This window comes from Musa acuminata, chromosome BXJ3-8, assembly GCF_036884655.1.
Source record: "Musa acuminata AAA Group cultivar baxijiao chromosome BXJ3-8, Cavendish_Baxijiao_AAA, whole genome shotgun sequence".
Lineage (NCBI taxonomy): Eukaryota > Viridiplantae > Streptophyta > Magnoliopsida > Zingiberales > Musaceae > Musa > Musa acuminata.
In genome coordinates, this window is record NC_088356.1 from 51,410,150 (window position 1) to 51,429,866 (window position 19,717).

General features: G+C 42.4%; 3 protein-coding genes across 3 annotated transcripts; 2 read left to right on the plus strand and 1 right to left on the minus strand.

Annotated features, from left to right (window-relative positions):
• Positions 1-12: 12 nt before the first annotated feature.
• LOC103995647 (protein HIRA) lies at positions 13-8,528 on the minus strand. Its single transcript, XM_009416282.3, has 10 exons — positions 8,150-8,528; positions 7,110-7,385; positions 6,744-6,995; positions 6,243-6,640; positions 5,083-6,142; positions 2,599-2,809; positions 2,252-2,492; positions 1,991-2,113; positions 750-867; positions 13-306 (listed from the first exon to the last, which is right to left on the minus strand). Exons 1-10 carry the CDS (start codon positions 8,255-8,257, stop codon positions 133-135), a joined length of 2,961 nt encoding a protein of 986 aa, XP_009414557.2. The 5' UTR covers positions 8,258-8,528; the 3' UTR covers positions 13-132.
• A 2,537-nt stretch (positions 8,529-11,065) lies between these two features.
• LOC135644303 (uncharacterized) lies at positions 11,066-11,377 on the plus strand. The gene has a single exon (XM_065161771.1). The coding sequence runs from the start codon at positions 11,066-11,068 to the stop codon at positions 11,375-11,377; it is 312 nt and encodes a 103-aa protein (XP_065017843.1).
• A 3,037-nt stretch (positions 11,378-14,414) lies between these two features.
• Positions 14,415-16,477, plus strand: LOC103995646 (cytochrome P450 94C1). Its single transcript, XM_009416280.3, has one exon. It carries the CDS (start codon positions 14,743-14,745, stop codon positions 16,279-16,281), a length of 1,539 nt encoding a protein of 512 aa, XP_009414555.2. The 5' UTR covers positions 14,415-14,742; the 3' UTR covers positions 16,282-16,477.
• The last annotated feature ends 3,240 nt before the right edge of the window (positions 16,478-19,717 follow it).

Here is a 19,717-nt window from a genome sequence, read left to right on the forward strand (position 1 = left end):
AGATGAGAAAGATACAGATGAATCATTTTGGCTTTTATATATAGCACATTAATTCTGTTACATTCTGTCACATGAATAGGACCGACTATATTTTGAACAAAGTTGAAAATAAAATAGGATAAATACCAAACTTTATATGTTGGCATCATTTGTTTGCCCGTCAACATCCATATGATCGGCATTAGTGCCATTGGTTTCGTATTCGGAAAGAAGGTCCATGAATTCATTTAGCAGCCGTTGGACCTTCCTGTTCGATGCCATGGCTGGAAGAATATCTTCCCTGAGGAGTTTCTGCTTTTTCATTCCCTGCGATACCATAAATTGGCCAAAAGTTTCAGTAATTATAAGACAGCAATGTAAAAGTAACAAGAACTTGAAGGAGGATCTCTCAAGACCCCTATGAGACATAAGAATTCCCCATCTCGTGCTCCTTCCTTGGATATCTGATTTTAGTTTCAAATGATGAGCACAGCATGACACTGCTTATGTCGACATGTATAAGAAATGCATTTGAAAAACTACTGATGTATTTGAGGCTGAAAAAAGAATAAAAGTAAAAGAACTTAGGCTTGAGACAACCCCTGAAAGAGATCAAAATAAGGTTCGTTTTGGCTGAATCCAAACCGAGGGCTAACTAGATGAACAAACGAAAAGATTTCAAACAACAAATGCTCCGAACATATTTTGAAAAAATACAAATGCTACAACCACACATGAAAGAAAATGATTGAGGATAAAGAGAATCTCACAAGCACATAGGGGTCCCATGCTGGTTTCTTCGAGTCCACAAGTGTGGCGTCAGCCATTCCTGTAGGAGGGCCAAGAAAACTCTCACAAACTTCACGCAATCGGGACTCATCAGCTTCTCTGTAAAATAAGACCATGGTTATCTCAGTCCTCATCTTGTAAGCTGTGCCCTATAAGTTTCAAAAAATGCTACAATTGAATGAAGACATTTTTCTCTGGAAGCATGAAGCACACCAAATGAAATATGAATATCTGTAGACATGAGGGCGAAAAAGAACTAGCACAAGATAAACACAATTAAGCAAAAAAACAAAGTTCACCAAAATGATTAGTTAGGAAACTGATTACCATGCATAATACATACTGCAGGGGTGTACTTTGCATACAAGTATTACTATGATGAATTCCACGCTATTTAATTTTCAGAGAAGAAATGAAGAGTTTTATCTACTGCATTCGGGTAACCAGCACAAGTCAAATCATAACTTATAAATTTCAAGAGAATAGTCAATTTTCTGTTACCTCCCATCTAATGTTCCAAAGTGACTCTGGTAGAAAGATGGTCAAGGTACTACACAGTGGAAATGCCGCATGCAGCCATGTATCCAATGCATTTGTGCTGAATGCTAGAATTTGAAAATATTATATATAATGGCCATTATGCATGGCCATTACATTATATGCATGGCCATTACACTCTTATGAGGACTCCATAAGCAGCCACATATCCCGCATAGATAGTAACACACCATATACCAAAACATAATCTTATGTGAAGCAGTCATACAAGATATCCACATTATAGATCTGCATAGATTGCATTCGGAACAATACTTCCATCTCTTCGAACATCCTGCTGTCAATTAGCATCATTCATTCATGTATGATAAAAATTAGTGCTGATTCCATCTGCAAGCAACTATTTGAATATTACCATTTACACATTAGGCGCTTTACATATGACCGTAGATATCTTAGTATGCTACAGTTCATCTAAAAATTCTATCTCAAAGTGGGAAAATTTGAACAAATCTATGTACAAATATATCACTTATGACCGCTTGCACCCTAGAAACAGCAGCAGCTTATTTAGGTGATAAAGGGCAAATCCCAAGTTGTCTATCACAGTGGTGCCTTAGGGAGGTTGCAAGAGCAGTAAATGATGCAGATACAAGTAATGAACATAAACACCCAAGAAGAACATAATCATAAATTCATTGATTGCAGGCAAAAATGTGCTTACCTTGCAAGAAACCGTATATAAGATAGAAGGCACTGACAATATTCATTAGGTGATTTTAAAACAAGTGATGATGCCAACTGTGTTTCCAAATGTGCACGTGTCTGTGTCCCGTCACCCGTCACTCTATATATGTATTAAAAATTTCTCGAAGTTAGTAGTTGAACAAAACATGACAAACACGAAAGGAAACATTACCACAAATGAAAATAATTATATTTGTTAAAATTCATACTGGCATTGATGGATGCACATTCTGCATACCTAGTCCAACTTGGCTTTCTTGCCATGAATTTGCTAACATCAACCTGCAATTTGCCCAATTCACCACTTTGAATATGACTCAAGTTAAAAGAACTTGAAAAGTTTGAAGCTGGGAAGCAGTCATCAGCTATCCTTAGCCAGCACATCAGGCTCATGTCAAACAGAAAGGCATGACGCGTGGCAAGAACAACCAAGGGTGAACCAGATCTTGAAAATCTTGCAGATATAATTCTTATTGTACCTGATTAATGAGATGAAACAGATCAAAGACAAACTTCTAACGAATATCATAATGCCTTGAATATTTCCAATTTTATAATCAGAATCATATAGTTCAAAGTTCTTACCAGCATCTTTTGCTGACGAATCCTCCCTTGAAGTAACTAGAGAAGATAAAGATTCATGCAAAATGCAAGTCCTGTTAAAAAGATCCCAGACATACAGCAAGCCTCTCCTTGTAACAAGAAGTAACTTCCAAGACTCATCACAGTCTACAAAAACTGCAGCAGATCCCATCATCATGGCTGGAATTGCTCGTCTTCCACATTTAGTATAGATCTAACAAAGACAAATGGGCAACCATTATTTATAATTTAAACAAGAAGAAACAGTTATGGAAAATAAAATGTCTATTAAAGCTGACAGCCAACAATGATGTAAAATAAAAGAAGCACAAAAAGATCCATATTTTTGGCATAACTCTAAAGAGCTAAGGGATGTACAAAAGAAAGTGTTTTCAGAAACAAATTTTAACCATAATGAACATGCCAATCAACTTAACTCAGATCAAGGTTCAGTAGTTGGTAAGCACTAAGTGAGAAAGATCAGTTGCTAGAATTCCTTGAAGTCATGAAACAAACAGAATGTAATTCATGGAAGTGACTTTAGAATTACAAGAATAAAACTCTTATAAACAAAATTACCTCATTTGTCAGCTCCGTGGGCTTAGTTATGGTTTGCAAATTCCAATCAAACTGGGTTTATATGACAAAATATATATTTTTTTTTTACTTCTGTTGATTCCTACAATTTGTTTATAGAATAATATTTTGACCATGGCAAAATTTGTAGATACCATTAAATAGGTAATTGCAAATTGAAGAACTTAAAAGATATAAATTTGAAGTTGGTTCTACACTCATAATCTTAAAGGCAAGTCTTAATGCTACAGAAAAGTTGCTTTATTGCAACATGCATGCTTATAGTTCAAATCCAGGTTTTAAATGCCATGTAATATCAATTTTGCTAACCTATCGGGCTGGTACGGTGTTGATATACTGCATGCACTGTGTCCCTATCTGTACCTCCTGGTATGATAGAATAAATGAACATCACTCTGTCGTTATCAAGCTATATGTTTTGATGTTGGTCCTTGGTCAAACCAATAAATATGGGCAATACATACCAATTTCCAATTCGACCAGTATTTAAACCTTGGTTCAAATCATTCAAACTACCTACCTGCATGCTGGATAAGCCTACATAATCTAGCCTTTTTCAAATCCTTCAAGGGCAAGATCCTTGTGATCCTTCACCTGATCTTTTTCTTGTAGATCCTGGCTTTGCAGCTAAATTTAGGTAACAAGTAACTCCATGCACATGTTATCCTTACTTATATATCCTAGAACAGTATTGCCATCAGTTCTGTAAATCTGTGAATCATATGAAGCTTTTATGTGAGTATGCATATATTATTATCATCACAAATGCAACCATATACAGTCTCTCCTCTGAAAGATAATGACAAGACTAAGGAAAGTGTGTCAACACAGCAAAAGAGAGAACATTTATTGTATCATGTTTGCTAAGCACTAGTTAGAAATATGACAAATATATTAGACAATGGTATATATATATATATATATATATGTATATATGTATGTATGTATGTATGTATTTAGACTGCAAAACACACTGTCCATTTTTCCCAAGTTGAGACCAAAAATAGACAGAAATCACATTCTGTCTATAAGTTAAGACAAACAAAGAATGTTAATTTCTTATACCTATAAATAGAAACACAAATTTCCTATTCAATATTTAACATATATTTTAGTCCATGGTACAATGAGATGTCACCCCATAATCTTTAGTATTTCTGATCTTAGGCCTTAATAATTAATTGAAGCAGTGCATGCATCTGCATGTTCCCTCAGTAGGTTTCATAGAACATAACATGACACTATTTTTTATATTAACTTCAAGAGACTTTCCTGTTGGAAATCAATAAGATTATCCTATAGACTGTCTGAGCGTTTCATATAACATGCGCAAACAATCATCATAATAATACAGTTTTTTAGTTCCAAAATGGTTTACTACAGAATTATTTGATATCACAATATGTCAAGTTCACACATACACATCAAGAAATTACAGCAGAATTCCTGGCAAGATGTTTTGTGGCATCACGTGGTATGCATGACATGCAGCAATAAGAAATTAAGCCAACTGGTGATCAAGTGTCCTATAGCAACCCTGCAAAATATCCTAAACCATAGAAAAGACTACTCAAAAGCCAAAAGACATCTAACATGGGGAGCTTGTTTTGTCTATACGTACAATTCAACAGGAATTTTTTTTTTAATCCGAAGTCCTAACAATTATGCTCTTCAATATTGTTATGATATGCTGACAACAAATCACCAAAAAGTATAACTATTATAAATATCTACATTCGTTCTGACTCTTTAAACTCAAAATAAAACAAAATCTCAAACAATTGGAAAACAACAAGCATGTGGCAGTCAACTAACATCTAACAAAAATAACTGCCAAGGTTCAATAATTTCAATGAACTTTCAGTGTATGAAGAACAATTGTTGGAGTACCTGTAGGCAGCCATCTTCACAACCAACAGCCCAAAAGTTCGCATTTCCAGCTAAGACAGTTACATTTCCAGATATACGGTCAGACCACAGAGTTTCAGATCCTTTCGTGCAACTTATTTCAGTTTCTTTTGTAAAAACTGAATTGCTAACACCAATTACATCATGTACTGATCGTTCTACGGGCTTAGCTTCCAAGCAAATCGGTAAACTATCTTCCCCGTCTTTCTTATTGGATACCCGAATAGAAAGAGCACCGGAAGTCATCAGATAACTCGTCATACCTATAGATCCCATGTGTTCTACATTTGTCCTTCCATCAGTGCTAGTCAATGCTGGTGCTTTCTCAATAATAAGGCTGTCATTAATGTTAGCCCTAGCAGTGAGTCCAGAACGCTCTTTAGATCCACAGTTGTTGCACTTGTCAGAGTAGCTATATGCACCATAGCTTCCACTAAATGGCCTCTTCAGGGAAGCTTCTTTTACCCCACCATCTGCAACAGCATTACGATCATCCTTCACTTGATCCAAAGCCAAGGAAGAAAACTCCACCAGTTGAGCTTGGGCTGCAGATAGATTTTCCTCATATGCAGGAACTCCAACTGCTTCAGGGATTATTCTTTTTCGCCCATCAGGACGACGATATTCTCTTTGTTTTGGAGGACTTGATAACTGGACAGGTGGCATTTTATTTGAACCATCCATATTGGCTCCTCCATTTTTCTTGTCATCTCCAGCTTGGGCTTCAGGAGCCTTTTGAACTGACTGGCTATTGATTCCATTTATTGGATCCATGGAAGCATTTCCAGATATCTGATTTTGCTCAATGTTGGATGCTCCTTTTTTGCTCACTGATTGCTTAGCACATACTGCTTCTAGCAACAACTGTGCAGCACTTTCAGCTAAGTTTGCTTGCCTTCCTCTGACATCTCCATATCGACTTCTCTTTATCTCATCCAGCTCAGTATCAGTTAATCGATGCCCTAACTCCTTCACTTCAAAATGGAAAGTGGCCACTGTCCCATCCAAGGAGCAGGCAAAAAGTGCATAGCCATCAGGACTCCTGTTTCAGCAGTGATGAGGTTTAGATTAAAGATCATGAACTAGATATGGAGCAACAATAATAAAAATTCAAATATTTAACAACCAGAAAAATGTATTACCATGATAAATCTACAACACTTTGTGTGAAAAAATGTTTAGCAACAAACAGAGGGCGGGCACTCGCTGTTGTCCATACAGTTATAGTGCGGTCCTGACTTCCAATTGCAATCACATTATACGGCTGGAATTCTTTTGATGTAGTCCTACATGCCCCATTGGTCCATCCAGCAGGTGCAGTGTTTGCTTCTTGAGTATTAGAAAAATGCTTCCGAAACATAGAGTGGTTAAACTTTACCACAATAATAGGGGCATTGTGACCTAGAAAGTCAAAGGTAGCAGACCATTCGCCCCTTTCCAGTACTGGGGCTGAGTGTCTAGGTTTCTGAAAGCCATGAGTCGTGGTGATGAAATGGCCACAAGGTGACCACCCAAGTCGTCTGAAAAATGTAGAGCCAAGCTGCAAAAGAGCACATCTACTAAGAAACAGACTAATAGAAGAAAATATTACTGGAATAGAAAATGGTATATAGAAAGTAAATGATCTAGAGTACAAAAGTTACCGATTTTGACCAGTGGCCTTCTGTCCTGTGGGCCAAACTCCAGTCGCTGGTTCTCCATATGATGACAGTCTTATCATCTGACTGGCTTGCTATAAAAGAACCAATAGGATCCCAAGTAACCCCTTTGACTAAGCTGGAATGCCCTCTTAATACAGCAGTGCAGATGCCGGTCGTGATGTTCCATATATGAATTGTGTTATCCAAACTACCACTAGCTAATGTTAAGTCATCCGGAGACCAATTGAGATCTACCTACTTCAAACATCAAAAAACTGCTTTTTAATGTGAATAGAAACACATAATAAAAAGTACTAGGGCTCAATGAGCCTGCAAGATTGACATCGAGATAAGAGAAGATTTAATTACCACATCTGCAGTATGACCCCTCAATGTCATAGTGACTTTCCAATTTTCCACATCTGGAGGCTCTCCACTGCCAAATTCAGTAGTACCTGACCCAGGTTTTCTCTCATGAATAAGAATTACATGATCATCCGATCCAGAGGCAAGAAATCTACCATGCTTAGCCCACCTAACACAATTGACTGATCCAAAGTGATCATGCAGTGTAGCCAGCAATCTTGGGTTTGAAGAGTCATTTTCAGAGTCCGTTGCTACTGATTTCATGTTCCATATTCGGACCTACATTAAAGCAGAAGACGATTAGTATCTGTAAAAAATTCATGTGACACTATAAAAGTTCTGGATGCCAAAGTTCCCGTCGCTCTAACACCAAGTTCTCAACAAAAATAAATAAACGAAAAAACAAAAGACTGCTATGGAAACTACAAACTGTTGAACTGCTAGCTACAATGTAGTTTAACAAAAAAAAATTACAAAATACCCAATAAGTCGCATATTCTACATAAAAATGTACGTGACTAGGAAATTCACCCACCCAGTGCACTTGGCAAGTGAAAAAGAATATTAAGCAAATACAGTGACAGAATTACCATATTAAACACAACATATGGACATCAGATTAATGTTTACTATGAAATAGAATCTTGAACTGACAAAACTGATCAATAAATTTTTCACGTCAAAAGAGCACCAAAAATATACACCACAATCCACATAACACGTGAGAAAAATTACTCTCTTAATACCTGAAACCTTATTCAAAATGAAAAAGAGATCGCACTAACCATGTTCAAAGTGTACGCGCGAAATCAACCAAACACGTATTCTTAAATAAGATGAACTATCTAGCGTTGTCAAAATTCGAAGACAAACAGGAATCATTATAATTCAATAACAGTCAGCAACGTGCATAAGGAAGAAGGGACGTCAATTGGATCTACGTGAGATCCCAAGTACGGAGGTAAACAGAGGCACCTTCTTCAAAGCGGTCACCTAAAGAGAAATAAATCGGAAAGAAAAGGAAAAAAAAAAAAAAGACTCACCTTGTGGTCTCCGCCACCAGTGGCAAACCGGAGACCTCCGGCTTGGATGTCGATGGAGAAGATCTGCATCCCCTCATGCGTAACCCAGCTAGGCTTCTCGGTGATCATCCTCACCTATGTCTTCCACCGCTCCCGCCGAACCTTCAGCGCTGTCAGACTAATTCCCGACTTCAAATTCGAGGTTCCAAAACCCTAGAAGGGTGTAAGACCAAAACCCTAATGCGACCCGTGACAGAGATTGGATGGAGGAATCGGATGAGAAGAACCCGAATTCCGAACCAAGACGGAGAAGGGAAAGATTTGGGAGAGTTTGCGACAGCGATCCGGAATCGAATTCTTCTCTCGCCGATCGAGACGAGAGAAAGATTAAAGCGGAAAATAAAATTAGCGTGGTAAAAAGCATAAAAAGGCGTTAAGAAAAGGTTCGATCCTCGGATTTACGTGTGCCGTTCGATCTCAAGACAAGTCGTTATGTACCGTCGGATCATATCGAACGTACTCTGAAACGGCGATGAGCATCGCAACCCTTTCTCGGAATAGGAACTGTATGGAAACGTAATATAGATAACTTATTCTATGTATATAATCTTATTGTGATCTAAATTGATAATACGATAATTGAGTCGATTTCATGATTATAAATTCATAATCCTCGTCCATCCCTATATTGGGTTATGTATGTATCCATTGAGACTCACTTGTAACGGAACGTGATGAAAAAGTAAATAAAAATAATGAGATATTTTATATTATTCATGTAAATACATGACGATAACGATTAGAGCAGTGCCCACCTTGTACCCGTACCTATCCTCACCCCATCAATACGTAGGACAAGACACTAAGTCCACACATTAAATGAGTTAGGTTTTCATTGATTCACATTAATTGGGAGTTGGGTGAATAGTCGATTATAAGTTGATTAAAAATTATTCCATTCAATTGAATCAAATAAAATATATATTTTTTTAATATAAACAATTCATTCATGTGTAGCCCCATACACTATGCGTGCTCAATGCCTAATCGTAAGCTTGTTATCTAATTTTATCTTTATCGATCATCTTTCGTCAAACTCTTTTTATCAGTGAACGATGATTTTTCCGACAATTAACGACTACAAACAACAAAATATAAACGACGAAAATGATTCCTCGATATCTCTTTTTTTTTTTCTCTTAGCTTCTCAATCAATACTCTCTTGTCCCTCCTCCCTCCAGCTTCCCCCTTCATCATAACTCTCTCATCTCTTCGTTGCAGCCATCGTAGGCTACGGAGAATATGAAGAATCCATAAGTTCCCTACCTCATTTATATAGTGAATAGAATATGAATGGAGAACAGGAGATGAGACATAAACGAAAGAAGCATTCCCCACCTCATCTAGCCCCACCCTATTAACATCCATATCTAAAGGTAACTATTAGAAAGTTATATCTAGATCAATTAGTGTATTAAGTAATAGGTCTTATCTGTAATAAATGTATACAAAGTTAAATATATTTAGGATGGAAATAATATACAAAGTTAAATATTTATTAGGATGAAAAAGTATATTTAGTAGTTAAATAATATACAAAGTTCTTATCTGTAAATAAATATATACAAAAGCGTGGAAATGTTATAAAGCATTTGAACCGATCGAAGGAACTAAGGGAGACTCCATTCTTTGATTTCTTCTGCTCTGTGGACAAATGTGAAGTGGTTCACTACATTGTTGACCTTTGACCTTTGTCAAAGGAACATTGGAGGGCCAAGAACACAAAAAGTCAAAAGCACCAAAATATAAAACAAAACATGGATCCATTTGCAAGTTCCTGATACCTTCTTATTTTGACTTTTAGGAGATTAGAAAGTGGCATTAGTGTGGTGTTTGCTTATGCTAGAATCTCTTCTTATTTACTTTGTATAATTGTTAGATCAATAAGTATTTTTGAATTTTTCGAGTCCCAACAAGTAATCATAGCCCGAAAAGAATTCTTTTTAAGGAAAATAAATTTAAAAATTAAGATTTGATTATTCTATAAAATCTCATATGTGTATAGGTTTTAATACAAAAAGGATTTACAAAATTATTTTAAATATATATATATATATAGTGAGTGAGAAAAAAGATGTAAAAAAATATTTTTTTAAAAAAAAATTATATAGGAAAGTATACAGACAAATTTATGATATTTATAATTGAACTCATATGATATAAAATTATTTTGTTCTTCATATATATAAGCAAAAAGTGTTAATCTTATATTGATTTTCTAATTTATGATATTTTTATTTTATTAATTTTTTGAGATTTCTATTTTAGTCGGAGATGTTCTCCTCCTCCTCCTTCCAATAAGTGCAAGTGGAGATCTTGATGGAAGATAATCTCTCTATTCTATTGAGAAAAATCCTCTATTGAGGGAAATTCTTTTTCCTAATTTGTATAAATAGGAGATGGAACATGTTAATGTATTGAAGCATTTTTCATTTCTTCAATAAAGCTTCTTCACTTCTTTAATAAAACTTCTTCAATAAGCGTTATTTCCTTTGGCCAGCGACCAACGTCGTTGAGAAAAGCGAAGCTTCGCACTTCTTCAATAAGTGTTCTTATCTTCTATTCTTTTTATCAGATCTAATGGAACATTATTACCGGAGCTGAGGATTGTATTTATTAGCAGAGTGTTTGGAGTCGGAAGCTCCCCATATTTCTTGCATCCAATTCACCAACCACACTGCAATGGTGGTTTGACCTCCCGCCACAACCCTTACTTACCTCCACCAGCAATCAAGACAAAGAACTCCGACCTCTCACTCATCGACTCCAACTCCAACCACCTCAAAATGTCTCACCCTCTCGAAATCGAATCAATAAAATGCCGTTATCGATTCCGATAAGCCACCATGGTGGTGTGTTGTTCTTCTTCCTCCGACCATGGCTGGCTGTTCCTCTATGACATGGATGGTTGCGGAGAAGGTCTCATGGTACTGCGCGCTGCTCTTGATTCTCTTGCTCGTTTCCAACTGCTGTGATCCGGACGAGGCCGCCGCGCCGATTCGGAGGTATCTGCCGGTGAACGACCGGCCCTGCGACGAGATATACGTGGTCGGAGAAGGAGAGACGCTTCAGACGATCATCGACAAGTGTGGCGACCCGTTCGTACTCGAGGAGAATCCTCACGTCCAAGACTTCGATGATGTATTCCCAGGTCTTGTCATCAAGATCACTCCCTTCACTGGAAACTAGCTTCAGATGCATCGGTGCAACTTCGAGTGCCTCGATGCCATTCGACTCCTAAGCAGAAGTTAAATCCTTGAGCTGTGTCTTAGGTGAGTGTTTCATGTTGTTTAGGTTGGGGTTGTTCTCCACCTTTACTCTGAAAGAGAAGCATTCCATGGTTGTCTATGCAGGTTTGTTGCCATGCACATTTCTACACTTGTAGCAACAGTGTTCATGTGTACTCTTTCCCCTGCTCCTCCTGAATACTGTGGAGGTAGTCCTCTCAAATGTTTGTGTTAGAATCTGAATCTGTAGCTTAAGGTGGCTCCTTGTCATTCCAAGTTGATATCATTAGAGATTTAATGTGAAACAATGTAAAGATTCAGGTGAGATGAGTGCTGAACAGAGCTTTGAGTAATGGAACTGAATGTCTCATGTTAGCATTGTTGCATTCTGCTTCAGGGATCAAATTATTCTTCCAAGGAAAGAAAAATGATGCTAGTTTATCACCATTGGATTGCTTTTTCTTTTTCTGTATCTGAAATAGCTAGAATCAAGAGTGAAGGAAACAGTATCCTTTGTACATTTCCAGTTCTCCTCCTCCTCTTATCATGCGTTTTCTGAAGCCCAATGAGATGGTCTAAGATGATGGCCCAATCCATCGTTTTGATGGATCATCCTCCCAATTTGTGCTGCCCTCAGCTTAAATGTAACTTTGGCACTTGACACTATGAATCAAAGTATGCAGCTTTTCCAGGTATAACCTGTTCAAGTCTCACTTTTCTTGCTTTCTTTGCCCACTGCAACTACTAGGTTCTAAGCATGATGTCAATGATCCAAAAAATCCGCTGTAAATTCACTGGTTAATTCTCATCTGCTGAACATTAGGTTATTGCTGGATCTAAGCTTAAGATGAACCACTGGGTAGATGCTCGAGGTGCAATTTGTACAGAGATGAAAGAGCATCCAGTGATTACTTTGTAGATAAACTGTTCACGAATCAATCATCACATGTACAATTAGCCATGCCAGAAACCAGCTTCCAAATTGTCAGCAAAGTAGGATGAGAAGAAAGAAAGAAAAGACAATGATCAATTGGAAAGAGGACATTGGAAGGAAATGGACATTTGATGTCCATGGGGGATGTTCCAGTAGTTGTCACTGCTGTTTTGATCCCTGCTTGCTGGCCATCATATTCTTCTCCTATTTTATGTTTGAACTGCTGCTGCTCATGGTTTAGTTCAGCATTCTAGTAAGCTGTAAGTTCTGCTTCTCCTCTGCTACATCTGCATCAAGCAAGTCTTTCTTGTTCAAAATGCATGCATGCATGCAGTCATTAAACTCCTCCCAAGTTTCTTAAGTCCAATAAGCAATTGCGAATATGGCATGTGAATCATGCAAACTGACAGCAACAGGGAGCAATCTGGCCTTTTCAAGGCCCTACCGAGTAGCTCATTGTTGCAGCAAAACATGCATGAACCATAGCCCTCCAGGTTCATGAATGTTCCACTTGAATGAAACATCAGCTACAGGATCAATGGTAGACTATATCACCAGTGATTGAAGTCTTCAGAATTCTGTGTGAAGCATGTTCTCGTTAGATCCCTATATCTGTTTCTTGTGATGATTGACGAGCAAGATAAACAGAGCTTATCCTATAGGCTATGGAAATGAACAAACTGCAAATTGAGGTAGTAATGCTGACGAAAATGATCCTGAAGTGGCGAAAAAAGATGATTGAAATGAGACCTTCAATCTGATTGATCTACCAAGTGCAGTGATTGAGCCAACTAACTTTGTGTTGTGTCGGCTGCGATGCGATGCACTTGGTGCTAAATGCCAATTGCGCTGACAGTGCCACACTGTTTGGTGCATCTCATTTCTCTCCATATCAGGTTTCATGCAGAATGATTTCTTCAGGCCTGGATGCTGATGCACATAGTGAGAGCTGCATGATGCATTCCACTGTAGCATAAAGCCACATATGAGCTCCCTGAAAGAATTACGAGTTCCTCAGAAAATTCAGCTTCTTATGAATCGACTGTGCTGATCACGCAGACTAAGTTTCTTTAAATCTCGTACTTAGATATCATCCATGAGGTGTGTGTGTGTGTGTGTCAGAGTGAGAGAGAGAGAAAGAGAGAGAGAGAGAGAGAGAGGAGGAGGGTAAATGGACAGTCGAGCAGAGTGATCAACAGCTCCCTCGGCGACTTAAAATGGTCTCCGTAAGTGTACCGGTTCATGTTAGGATGTCAGCTTGGCCATTAGAGCTTGTACTGCTACTGGGGAAAGCTGAGGCTCTCCCTGCGTCCTGATCCTGCTCTGGTTCGTGCATCGCCTCGCAGAGACGATTCCACTGCTGTGCCACAAAAGGCAAGCAGCAGAGAACGGGGCCTAATCGAACAGTCCTCGGCCGACATCCCCTCAGATCGGAGGAGGTTAGGTCACTGTCCGTGTCCCTCAAGTATCAGCCGCAGTGGAGGATGAGGATGAGGATGAGGAGTAGAGGATGGTGGTGGTGAATGAGCTTGACGAGGATCCATGTTGGTCCCAAGCTTCAGCCGTAGGCGTGCGTGTGTGTTGCGATAGAAAGCTTCGAAGGTAGCTTGTCACACTTCACACTACAACTGTGTTTGAGAACAGTATCCATGAATGATCACGATGGAATAGTCGTAGTAGCATTTATCCCATGTGCGCACACTATCAGTCGCTGGTGGACCACATCATCTCGCAAGGCCCCAAATATTCCGCAAATCGACAGCTGGAAGAAAAATAATAATAATATATTAATTAGGAGAAAAAGGGAGCCCCGCCGGCCCGCCCCGTCTAAATAAGAAATGGTATGACGGGGACGGGGAATGGGGGATGAGAGCGGCCGAGAAAACACTCCTCGCCTGGCCCCGCCTAGTTGGGATCTCTATCCCTCGTACCTGTTGACTTTCCATTTACGAGACACAACTCGGTCAACTTTTTGTGGCTCATAGTCACGTAGATAGTAATAGTGATGGCCGACGGATGTTGCAGAGGCATTAATGTCATCCAAGGAGATGGAGCAACGCCGTGGGCAACGAAGAGCTGCACAAACCACGAGACCGATCGAACGATCACAGCTTGGTCGTAATTAATGTCCTCCGTCACCAGCAATTATTATAAGCTACTGTTCTTCGAGGCCAAGTTGAGATAAACAAACACGCCTCGTGACGCCGGTCTCTGCTTTCGCTGAGCGTACCAGTCTCCATCTCCACTGCCGTGCCATCCCTTCGTTTTCTTGTGTGCCCCGTCCACCGAAAACAGCTACGTTCGAACGATGTGGTGAAGAGAGATGTGAGATTGTGGCATCGCTATAAGTAACCAGTGCCTCGCCCCTTGGCCTCACAACAGAGCTAGATAGAATGGAAGTGGAAGCCCTTCGGTCTCACTTCTCCCTGCTCTTTTTCTCCTTCTCCATCTCCTTTGTGGTCTTCGCTGTGTTGGTGGAGCTCTTGAGGATCCGGCCATGGTGGTGTAACTGCGCCGTCTGCCAGGCGTACGTGACGTCGTCGTGGGCTGCGGACTTCGACAACCTCTGTGACTGGTATACGCACCTCCTCCGGACGTCGCCCACGCGGACGGTCACGGTCCACGTGCTCGGCTGCACCGTCACCGCCAACCCCGAGAACGTCGAACACATGCTCAAGACCCGCTTCGACAACTACCCCAAGGGGAAGCCCTTCGCCACTATCCTCGGCGACCTCCTTGGCCGCGGCATCTTTAACGTCGACGGTGACCTCTGGCGGTTCCAGCGCAAGATGGCGAGCACCGAGCTCGGCAGCGCCGCGGTCCGCGCCTTTGCGTCGCGGACCGTTGCCGCCGAGGTCGGCGGCCGCCTGCTCCCCCTCCTCGATGTGGCGTGCGAGTGCGGTCGGGTTCTCGACCTGCAGGACGTGTTCCAGAGGTTTGCGTTCGACAACATATGCAAGATCTCGTTCGGGCTCGACCCCGGCTGTCTCGAGCTGTCGCTGTCCTTGTCGGAGTTCGCGGCGGCCTTCGACAAAGCCACGAGACTATCGGCGCGGCGCGCGACGCACACCATCCCGTTGATATGGAAGGCCAAGCGGCTCTTCAACTGGGGGTCGGAGAGAGAGCTCCGGGAGGCGATCGGGCTAGTAGATCTCCTGGCCAAGGAAGTCATCCTCCAGAGAAGGAAGCTTGGTTTCGCGTCGGACCAGGATCTCCTGTCCCGGTTCATGGGCTGCGTGGACAACGACAAGTACCTCCGCGACATCGTCGTCAGCTTCATGTTGGCCGGCCGGGATACCGTCGCGTCCGCTCTGACAAGCTTCTTCATGCTTCTATCCCGGCACCCGGCGGCATGTACCACCATCCGCGACGAGGTCGAGCTCATTGTCGGGAACAGCCAAGCGCTCCCGAGCTGCGACCAACTGAGGAAGATGCACTATTTGAACGCGGCCGTATGCGAGAGCATGCGTCTGTACCCGCCGGTGCAGTTTGACTCCAAGTTTTGCCTCGACGACGACGTGCTTCCGGACGGCACCTTCGTGAGGAAGGGGACGAGGATGACGTACCACGTCTACGCCATGGGGCGGATGGAGGATCTGTGGGGGAGCGACTGGGCCGAGTTCCGGCCAGAGCGGTGGCTCCGTCACACCGGCGCATTCACACCCGAGAGCCCGTTCAAGTACCCGGTCTTCCAGGGTGGCCTTCGCGTCTGCCTCGGCAAGGAGATGGCGCTGATGGAGATGAAGAGCGTGATCGCGTCCGTCGTCCGCGAATTCGACGTCGAAGTTATCGAAGGTAACCGTCCGCCGAAGTTCGCACCCGGCCTCACGGCCATCTTCAGCGGAGGGCTCGCCGTCAGAGTCCACCGGAGAAAGGGTAGTGCCTCTCGCACAGGCTTAGATGCACGAACACAAGCTCTACGCTGGTACTAAGTTTTTCATCAACCGTCGATTTAATACACATTCTTTAATCTCAACCGTCCGATGGCCTCGGACAAATCTTGTTTTTGGGTCCCAGCTTTCATGAAACTGGGTGTACGGTCGAGATTAAAATAGTCAGCCGTGATCGACGGTTGGTGATATTTACGATAAAAGGGATGTACATTTTTTTATTATGCCCTTATATATATATATATATATATATATATATATATATATATGTAAAATTTGTGCATAAATAATGGATATGCGTCCTTCAATTTATGTTGTAAATAATCGAATTGTTGGTTATTAATATATTTCAACAGTTTAGCTCGCGATCAAAATATTCCAACATGCATCCATCTAACCGTCTCTACCATTCTTAATCGTACGTAGGTTTGGGGCCATGCCATATGAAACTATCCAATAATTATCTCTTTGATGAGGATAATAACGACGATAAGACTCGGGCTGACGTCAGCTGCCCCAGATGACGCCTCACGCATCGATCGACCCGACAGCACTTGGTCAAACGGACCAGAACATCGACCGAGGCGCATTAACGTCCTGCTCAGGCTCGGTCCTTCACGCCACGGCAACACCAGTGTCGGACGCTACCAGGAGTACGAGCTTGCCCCCTACAAGCGAGTACATCAGGAAACAATAAGCTTCCATATAAATACCCTCGTATTTTAAACAGGGAGAGAACAACGAACAAACCCCCTTTACCATCCATTAACTTGATCGTCAGTTGCGCAGGTACGAAGACGGAGGCCTCCCGTTAGATGCCCAGGCGAGGATCCCCCTCTCGGAGGAAACGACGACCCCGTCCCGATCGGACCACCGCAGCCGGCCACCTCAGCGGTCTCAAGGGTCGTCCCGGGAAGATCCCCCATCGTCTGGACCCGAACCAAGCCGCGTCAGCCCCGAGGCCACGGCTTAAGGTTTTTTACACCAACATTTTGGCGCTAGAAGGAGGGCCCGAATGTCGAGGGATAACCTGATTGGCCCGGACGAACCTGCGGTCAGCTCCGGCCTAACCCCCTTCTATATCTACACGGCTCGGCCGTAGACTACCCGAGTCCACCTCAGCGCGACCTGCCCGTCTGAGCCGTGTCCCTCGGCCGTAAACTACCCGAGTCCACCTCAACGCGGCCTGCCCGCTTGAGCTGTGTCCCTCGGCCGTAGACTACTCGATACTGCCTTTGCGCAGCCTGCCCGCCTGCATCATGCTCCTCGACCGTGTGTTGCCCGAGGGAGCATGGAGCCGAGGAGCACGACGCAGGTGGGCTGGCTGCGCAGGTGTGATCTTGGGGAGCATGTAGTCGAGGAGCACGACACAGGCGGGCTGGCCGTGCAGGCGTGGTCTCGGGGAGCTCCATGCTCCCCGAGATCACACCTACGTGGCCAGCCCGCCTGCGTCGTGCTCCTCGGCTGCATGTCGCCCGAGGCCACAATCTCTGCGCGGCCAGCCCGCCTGGGTCGTGCTCCTCGGCTGCATGTCGCCCGAGACCACTTCCTCTACGCGGCATGCCCGCTTGAGACGTTCTCCTCAAGTTGCATGCTGTCCGAGACCACCGCCGCACGCCCAGCCTCCCTTATTTGCTAAATCCAAACCGCACCCCTGGTAACGAACCAGCAGTCGCTCGACAAGAACAAATACTGAAAGCTGAAGCCATGCCTTGGACTCCCGTTACAACGACCGACGCATAGCTTCTTTCCGGGGGGGAATATGACGAGGATAATAATGGCGACAAGACTCGGACTGACGTCAGCTGCCCCAGATGACGCCTCACGCCTCAATCGACCCGACAGCACCTGGTCAAACGGACCAGAACACCGGCCGAGGTGCATTAACGTCCTGCTTAGGCTCGGTCATTCACTCCACGCTAACACCAGTGTCGGACACTACCAGGAGTACGAGCCTGCCCCCTGCAAGCGGGCACATCAGGAAACAATAAGCTTCTCTATAAATACCCTCACATTCTAAACGGGAAGAGAACAATGAACAAACCCCCTTTACCATCCACTGACTTGATCGTCGGAGGGGTCGGGTCGAGCTCTCCCGACCCGACCTGTGTGCAGGTGTAAAGACGGAGGCCTCCCGCTAGACGCCCAAGCGAGGAGCCCCCTCTCGGAGGAAACAGCGACCCCGTCCCGATCGGACCACCGCAGCCGGCCATCTCAGCAGTCTCAAGAGTCGTCCCGGGAAGATCCCCCATCGTCCGGACCCGAACCAAACCGCGTCAGCCCCGAGGCCACGACTTAAGGTTGTTTACACTAACACTCTTCAATTAAATTTACTAGTCGTGATTTCATTGCATATGTTATTTGTTGGTGATATCAATTTGTCGATGAAAGTTTAAGTCAGATTAATTGTAAATTTTGATTATGAAACAGATATGTATGCCCTATTATTCACCGTCAGGAATAAATTTTTAATGAATGCATTATTTATAGAGCATAAATTAGGATAAGTTCTATTAGTGAACCTTTGACTGAGGTGTCAGCATGGCTCGGTTCAATCCCAAATGCGTAAGGTTGCCCACGAATGCTCGGGTCACGTTGACGTTGAGTTGGGTTGGCGTCCAAGCATCTTCTCCGGGCAGACGATTCTCCCTCGGCAGGTGGTTGTTGCTTCATTATCGGTTCCTACACAAGGTCGAGGTTGGGAGGGGGGTTTCCAGACTCGACCCCTCCGAAGTTGAAGTCAATGTTGTGGAGTTGGAGGGAGTCCCCCGGCAATGACTAAGGGATGAGCTTTTATACCTGTATGTGGAGAACGATTGTACCCCATACGTTAATGATCATCGATATCTTAAGCGGTCGACCCACGCCTCTATGCTTGATGGCGCTATGCGAAACATTCCCGAGCGGCATTGTCCCGACCATTTCAAGGTGGCTCTGTACTTGACAATGTTGTTCTGATCGATGTGTGCAGATTGTCCCCGAGCGACGTCATCCCGATTATTCCGAGACGACTCTATAATCGACGGCAATGCTTATGCTATCGCATGCTCGGAGGCTCCATGGTGCCATCGTGGTTAGGGTATGCTATCAAAATTGTGCCATATCAAGTTCGAAAGATATAAAGTATTCTATATAATTAGTTATATTATAATATACAATTCAACGAGAAAAAAAAAATAATATAATCAATTTCAAATTGAAGTCAGGTCATTACTGTTTACCACATTAACATCCATCATCATGATTAAACCACCAATCATTGCATAATTGAAAAGACAAAACCATCCTCGTGTGTATATATATATATAACAATAATAATAATAATAAAATATACAATTTTTGAAATAACAGGAAACAAAAGATTTGTATGGTTTGACATTCCTCATAGAGAAAAATATATTTTTTAATGATGTAAGAGAAAACTAAAAATTAAATTTACCTCTAAGACTATTTATACTCTCTCATATAAATCAGGGGA

Coding starts and splice junctions, on each gene's coding strand:
- LOC103995647 (XM_009416282.3), bottom strand. CDS start 8,257: ATGATCACCGAGAAGCCTAGCTGGGTTACGCATGAGGGGATGCAGATC. Junction 2,114..2,251: donor AGAAAGCCAAGTTGGACTAG/GTATGCAGAATG, acceptor ATACATATATAG/AGTGACGGGTGACGGGACAC. Junction 868..1,990: donor TATATACGGTTTCTTGCAAG/GTAAGCACATTT, acceptor CTTATTTTACAG/AGAAGCTGATGAGTCCCGAT.
- LOC103995646 (XM_009416280.3), top strand. CDS start 14,743: ATGGAAGTGGAAGCCCTTCGGTCTCACTTCTCCCTGCTCTTTTTCTCC.
- LOC135644303 (XM_065161771.1), top strand. CDS start 11,066: ATGGCTGGCTGTTCCTCTATGACATGGATGGTTGCGGAGAAGGTCTCA.